Raw genomic sequence first — 7,595 nt, forward strand, 5'->3', positions numbered from 1 at the left:
AACAATCAACTTATTTTGTATGAAACATTAATTTCTAATTATATTGACAATTATCATGCTTCAAAACCAACTATAAAATAAATAATTGCATAATCATCAAATAGAGCAACGATCTCAAAATGGCAATGATACAACAAAGGAGAAACTGCCAGAAAAATAGCAGAAACACTCGGTTTATCGAAAATCATTGTGTGGGCCGTCATTGACAAACACACGACAACAGAACGACAGCAACTAGCGCCAGGTGCGGAAGACCAAGAACGAGTTCTGCAAAATCTGAAAGAAGAATCGTTCGATCAGCCCATCAAAATCCTTGAATTAATGACTAAGATCTGACACAATAATTGAGATAGATGGAAATTGTGTACGAATTAAATTAGTTTTTGCATGCTGTCTTTCATTTTATGCATTCATTCTCTGCTTTAATTTACCTCTTTCAATAGAGCAATTAGAAATGATAGAAATCACTTTTTTGTGATTTGTCTCATTTTTTAAAACTGCCCAAATACTTTTGCCTGCGACTGTATATATGTGAGTTGTGACTGTTGGTGGAGCAAAGAGAAAGCATCCATTAACTAAAACACAATATTTCTTATCTATCAGTGAAACTTGACAGCCAAAGACCATAAGTTACAAGCCAGAACCTGAAATGCTTCATATGAATACAATTAACACCTACAGACATGCACAACACAATTCTTAAATATGAGTCATTGTTAGGTAGGGGCACAGATAATGTAAAGCAGGTACTAATTCCTGGTGACAGTCAGTCTGGTGGCCAGACCACACCTTTACATTTGAAATAGTTACGTGCTTACTAATGTATTCTACATGAAACTTGCAACCACTGAGTCATTGCCCTTTAAATACGCTCATGAATTTACCTGGTCTGCTCTTTTGTGTATCAGTTTACATGCAGTTACGCTTTTGAGTCACAATTACCGAAAGACACCACACCATGTTCCATGTTAGATTTCTTTCATTGTTTTCCAGAGCCAGATTTTGTTTAAAACAGTGTGAGATGTAATTGATTTTAAATTGTGTTGCAGCATGTTTTGATTGTAAAAAAGGTTTTTGCTCCTAGTAACCACTATGAGTTTTCAAGGTCAGCCTATCATTTTTGGTAGATTACTGTGCTGCAGTACCTGCTTCTACACAACTAAGGGTTATTGAGACAGATGGAAATTGTGTTGGAGAATTATTGCCATGCAGCACTACCATAATTTCTTTTTTTTTTCCGCTGTACTATATTATAATGTAAAATAACATGGCTGGCAGTTGAGAATAACAGTAGATACATTTTTAGATGCAAAATGAAGTTGTAATTCATTGAAACAGACATGCTCTGCTTATTCGATGTGAGCAGGAATACAGTCCAGAAAAGTTCAGGTCTCATGAAGTGATGCTTTAGTTTCTTTGAATTAAAGATGCGACCAACAGACGAATCAAACTAGGCATTTAGAAGTTATAAGCCTCACAAGTTTTCATAGAAACAAACAAGAAAACGAAACAATATATTGTGTGCGCTCACTCACATATCATTATCAGAGTAAATAAATTCAGAAACCTTAACAAAAGTATAACACAGTTCCGATACGATAATACTAAATAATGCAAAATAGATAACTAAAGGTGATACAAGTGCAAAAGAAGATAGCTTGACATTTCCTCAAAAAATAAATCAGTTATAGAGCCGTTAAAGCTTGTCACTTGAAGAGTCCTACTGATGACAAGTGGGATTAAAGGAACAGAAAACCACAACAAAATGAACACACAATTAAAAACATTTTCACAAAAGACGGAAACTTAAACAAGGTTAGCTTACTAAAAGTAAAAAAGAAACTGACTACAGTATTGATACAGTATGAGCCATATACAAGTATAGCTAAAGAGACATATTTTGGATACACTGGTGGCCTGGTTGGAAGGAACAGGCTGGAAAGTAATTGGGGGGGGGATGGGTCTGGTAGCATTCTGCCTACCTGCAGTGTCTGCAGTTTGCTGACTTTACTGCCGGCATGGTCTCCCTACGCAATCATCGAGAAAATATTTCAATATTTTAAAGGCAAGGCATAAAAAACACAGTGGGGTTTCCTCAATACTCAGCCACTTAGGCATGATCTCCCTACACATTCATCAAGAAACTATTTAAACATGTAAAGGCTGTAGTTTCCTTAATCCTTAGTCACTTGGTCATGTGTCAATAGCTTTTACAGAAGATCTTGCTGGTTCTAATTCAGATTGTTATTGCTGTAGTGAGTTAGTTACTTGTTCTATACTGTATTGTAAAATAATGGTGATCACAAGACTTCAGTTCTAAAACTGTGCCATAAAGTGGCTTAATGTTCCCTTGGCTTAATAGTAACTACTGTCAATCAGTTTTAGACAGCTCACAACGCATATAAACCCAGAAAAAGGAGGATTATTTCTGAATATAACGAAATACTGAAGTTACATGCGCAAAAATTGTTCAATGAATGTTAAGCAATGCAATTTCAGTTTAGAGTCCTAATAACAACTTACTACATAGGTATTCCCCACCCCCAAAAAGTGTTGTGCAATAAGTCTAGTAAAACACTCAAAACTACAAGGTTGGCAACTCCACACAACTTTCCATCTGTGGTTTGAAATCCATAAACATCACTCAAACCATTGCCACACTACTAGTCTCCACTAGAGGGCAATCTGTAATGTCAACAGGGATAAGAACCGCCCGGATACAGTTGCTATGTTTAAAAATGTACTGAACCTTTCCCACATAAAATTACAGGCTTGTGTAAAATCAAAATGCCCAGAAACTTGCCAGTTTACTAACTGAGATTTCCCTGGAAAACAAAAAAATTGTTAGGTGGCGTTTTGATTGATAATATGAAATATCATTTTCTAGGCCTATAACCAGTATAGTACACCATATAGCCACTTTGGAAATAATCTGTCTAATTTTCCATTAAATGCAATGTTTTAAAGCTGCTGAAAATGTGACCAGTGAAGTACCACAGTGTTTACTGCAAAAGAAGAACCCATATGATGACTTAATTGCTTGCTGTAGGTTAAATTCCTTGCTCTGGTGAAGAAAATACCTTAGGATTTCTAATGAATACATTTCTTTTTTCTTGAACATTGTATTTTTGTCTAAGAAAGTAATGTATCCAGATTGTGCCCTTATTCCCATAGGCAATATACATTTCTGCAGAGAATGCCAAAACGTATTGTACAGAGTGCACACTATAACAAAATATGTTGTACCATTTATGATATATGTTGCACTGTAGAAGCAATACCTGTAAAAATTGTGTAAATCTTGAGAAAAATCCCCTTAAACTGAACTATAGCATCCTTTCTGAAGTTCACAGAACTTTTTTTTGTGGCGTTTCAATGTACTTTTTCCCCCAGTTTAAACAACTGCATAATGAAAAATGACCTACATTTATGAAAATGCATTTCCATCTTTTTCATTGTTTGCTCTATTGGAGGCAACCCTCTCTCAGGCTGTTCCTCTTTGAATGTGAGGGGAGAACAAGAGGTTATGTGGTGATTTTCACAAATCCCAGAATATTCCAGGAAGCTCTCCATTAAGATGCTACCTACTGTTCTCTGTTAGATTATAAAACCAGTTCCCCTGTTTCAACGTGGGGATTTTAGCATTAGGGTTATTAATAGTTCAACGGAAATCCTAATTCAAAGCCTTAGAATAAATGTGCAAGCTGCAAGCATTTTTAAACAAAATAAAGCTAAATCTATTAATTAAACAATAAGTATGGGATTGGTTGTTATAATATTGTGTTAAAAACCAATTCAAATAAGTAATTGCATTGAAGCAACACAAAGGGGAACGTTTATTTAAAAGTATAGCTATATAACTATACAGGAAAACAATTACTGTAGATACAATCAAACGTTTTAATAACAAGTTTGCAACTATAAAACTTTGGTCTTTTTTCTTTTTTCTTTCTTTTTTTTTTTTTTACAGTATCTGCAAACTGATTGGGTGTTGCTTTTATACCCACAATTTTTAAATACAGGATATCATATTCTTATAGCAAGTTTTAAATACTCTGATGCATATTTTGTGGACCTTTGTATCTATTCATAAAACGTTCCCGAGTTTTAATTAAACGGGCCTTTGCATTAGGAAACAAAAAGCTCAAAACTTATGTAGGCAACCAAAATCTTATTTCAAAACTAATAATTAGGGATTTTCTCCACTTAAAAAAACCCCAAGGGCTGATCCTTCCCCCGATTGCTGTACAGCAAATCTGCAGCTCATTATGTGTCACTGGAAATTCCGAAACCCCGCCCCTAAAGCATAGTTCTATATAGAGGATTGACTCGTTGAAGGGAACAGTACGCAGACAAGAGCTCGTTTTGTTTAGTAGCAGTTAAGATAGTACATTACAAAACTAAAATGGAAGGGTCTGTAGCTTTTAACGACAACCAAAGGGATTACTTTGTGGACGATCTGGATTTGAAACATGGAAAGTACATGCATTGCACGGAAGACAGGCTGGATAGTGGATTGGATTCTATGAAAGAGGGGGAATATCAAGATATATTGAAGGACATGGAAGAATTAAAACTGGCGGAGTCAAAAAGGGAATGCATTCAGGAACCCTGGAAAGAACAAATGACTGAGGACAGAGACACGTAAGTCAAATTAAACTGATTATAAAGTGTTAAATGTTATCAAAGCGGTCAAAATGCACAAAAAATGTTTCGATCGTTTAAAGAAATATATTTAGACTTGGCAGAACAGTTACAAGTATGTGATAGATATGAGCATGTTTTTCTTTTGCATACGAGAGGATTACTTTTTGTTATTAAGTAGTCTGTGATGTGCAGACGTTTAAGTTTCGAAATAAATATGCAGTAAACTTTTTTAAATATTGCAATTAAAGCTATTTATAGCAAATACATATACAATTAAGTTATTTTCTACAAATACTAATTTAAAAAACAAAACAAAACAAAAACATATCGGGCGTTAACAGGGAACTTTTGAGTAAACAAAAGACTCTTGGAGAGAACATTGTGTTCTCTCACGGGGCCAGTGTGGGCGGCGCTTGTGTAAACGTTTTGTAGCTCTGGAAAGTCCCTGGCTCTCTGCCAGGAACAGCTCGTCTCGCTGATAACGCGCATATGTGTCAGAGTGCTACTAGTGGAAATAACCCAAAAAAAAAAAAAAAAAAAACCCAGCATTGCGAAACGCCCAGTTGTTCCTTCAGCGAATTTTTTTTGTTTTACCTTCTCATTCTGTGAATCTGTATAACTCAAAAATGCTCTTTTTTGGTCATCCAGGTTGCTCCATTTGGCGATTATCCACGAAGCAAAAGAATGTGTACAGCAGATTATTGAAAGATCACGGAACGACCCATACCTGAATTCCCAGAATAACCAGAGACAGGTAAATATCAGAAAGAATATATACTAGATAAAATGTAACATGAAATTATAATACAATGCGACAGCATACCGTAATAGATAATGTCTATTAGAAGCAATGCCTAATAATTGGATGCACTTAAATTTGTTGTGCATTGATAAATATATTTAAATCTATGTTTTATTTCCCCTCTAGACACCTCTTCACCTGGCAGTAATTACTGACCAGCCAATGGTGGTGGCTGCCTTGCTGCAAGCGGGGTGTGACCCCATGGTGGCAGACCAGTCTGGGAACACCGCCCTCCACATTGCCTGCAGGCAGGGCTCCATGTCTTGCTTCAGTGTTTTGGTCCAGTTCTGCAGCACAGAGCATCTAGCCTACATCCTCAGCTGTGCCAATTACGATGGTAAGAATCAGCGTTATTATTAATGCAGCATAGTAATTGCAAACAACATAGTCTATACACAGCATTCGTAAATCTGTTGACTAAAGGAAATAAAGTGAATATACTCTTGCAAAGATACATGCATGGATGATTGGTATTGCCCATTCAAATCTCTTGGCTTCAGTTTTGATACTCGTTTTAAGGGATTCTTAGCATGAAATAGCTGATGAATTTCCTTCTTTGTTCTTTTCCAACAGGACACAACTGTCTCCATCTGGTGTCCCTCCATGGCTATCTCCACTTGGTGGAACGCCTCATTCAGCTGGGTGCCGATGTTAATGCTCAGGAGCAGTGCAGTGGCCGGACGGCTCTCCATTTGGCTGTGGACTTGCAGAACCCATCTCTAGTAAATCTTCTCATCGAGAAAGGAGCTAATGTGAACAGCTTGACCTATGGAGGCTTCACCCCATATCACCTGACCTACGGCAGACAGAGCGCAGAGATCCAGCAGCAGCTGTACAAACTGACTGCACCAGAGTTACGGGAGCTGCCCGAGAGCGATGAAGAGGAGGAGGACTATGCAGAGGAAGGGAGCTTCTCTGAAGATGATGATGTAAGTTGACAATAGAGCATTAATATCATCAAATAATGACACGCTCCAGAAATAGTTCTGTGAGTTGTGGCTGAGCCAGACAGGGACTCCCCAAAGCAGAACTTAAGTGGCACCCTCTCATGACCATGATTTCAGAGTTAGTTACATAGTAATATAGCAGTGTCTCTTTACCACAAAGAACACTTTGCAAGTGTAAGTAGTGTTTCCTTCCATTTCCATTTAGATTGCTTTAGCAGAGCAGTGTATTAAGATTGGCATAAACATAAAATGGTAATTGAAAGTTTTAAAATCCATCCACTTCATGTGTTGGTCAGCAAAGTACAGTAACTTCAAGTAAAATGATGTAATTAACATATGATCTCTTGTTTCTTTCCAGATGTATGATGACATTCAGTTGGTTGGGTGTTAGTGGTGGTCGTGGATAATTGCTGAAATCCGGCTCTCAACAGGACTTCCAAAGAAATGAGGAGGAAAAGTCAAGCTATTTGGCGGGTCCCAGAACAGGGTCTGGCCACCAATGATTGCCAATCAGCAGCCACTGCAGGCAACAGCCAGGTGGTGACCGGGGCAGATGGAGCAGAGTCCAGCAGGACAGCACAGACTTTCTACTCAGCCGAGGGGAATTATGACGGAGACATTGAACAGTGAGGAAAAACCGCTGCAGCAAGAACAGTGGAACAGGTGCCTGAAATCCCAAAGGACATTCTGATTTTCTATGCATCATTTCATTTGCATATTCATGGTATCTATTGTAATATACATGTACAGAGAGGAATATAGTTTTGTGAAAAAGAAAAAAAAAATCCAAGAAAAAAGTTATATTTTCATACTGACAAATGTAAATAATGTATATTTGTTTAACACTATTAAAACCTTGTCCTGAATTGATTTCCGTGTGTTATATCTATGGGCTTTATTTAAACATACATGAGTGATTTAAGAAAATAAAATGTTTAAAGTGAAATATGTCTTTGTGATTATTACTTTAAAAGGGTGAGGGTTTTTTCTCAGAATTGAGTCAAAATGGAAACATGTGCTCAGCCCATTTTGGATGGCTGTCTTCCACACACTGGCATTATGGTAGTAATGTTTGGTAACAGCAAAGGCTAGAGCTCAGATATTTCATAATAAATGTCTACACATTCATTATATAGTATGATTCCATTGACAAGTTAGAATGGAGAAAGAAAAAGAAAGCCCAATACAGTCCTCCATTT

At 37.0% G+C, this 7,595-nt stretch overlaps 1 protein-coding gene across 1 annotated transcript; it reads left to right on the plus strand.

The window, feature by feature from the left end:
• Positions 1-4,325: 4,325 nt before the first annotated feature.
• On the plus strand, positions 4,326-7,342 carry LOC121324547 (NF-kappa-B inhibitor alpha-like). Its single transcript, XM_041266567.1, has 5 exons — positions 4,326-4,644; positions 5,296-5,401; positions 5,576-5,786; positions 6,023-6,378; positions 6,755-7,342. Exons 1-5 carry the CDS (start codon positions 4,406-4,408, stop codon positions 6,785-6,787), a joined length of 945 nt encoding a protein of 314 aa, XP_041122501.1. The 5' UTR covers positions 4,326-4,405; the 3' UTR covers positions 6,788-7,342.
• The last annotated feature ends 253 nt before the right edge of the window (positions 7,343-7,595 follow it).

Source organism: Polyodon spathula, chromosome 12, assembly GCF_017654505.1.
Source record: "Polyodon spathula isolate WHYD16114869_AA chromosome 12, ASM1765450v1, whole genome shotgun sequence".
NCBI lineage: Eukaryota > Metazoa > Chordata > Actinopteri > Acipenseriformes > Polyodontidae > Polyodon > Polyodon spathula.

Coding starts and splice junctions, on each gene's coding strand:
- LOC121324547 (XM_041266567.1), top strand. CDS start 4,406: ATGGAAGGGTCTGTAGCTTTTAACGACAACCAAAGGGATTACTTTGTG. Junction 4,645..5,295: donor ATGACTGAGGACAGAGACAC/GTAAGTCAAATT, acceptor TTGGTCATCCAG/GTTGCTCCATTTGGCGATTA. Junction 5,402..5,575: donor CCCAGAATAACCAGAGACAG/GTAAATATCAGA, acceptor TTTCCCCTCTAG/ACACCTCTTCACCTGGCAGT.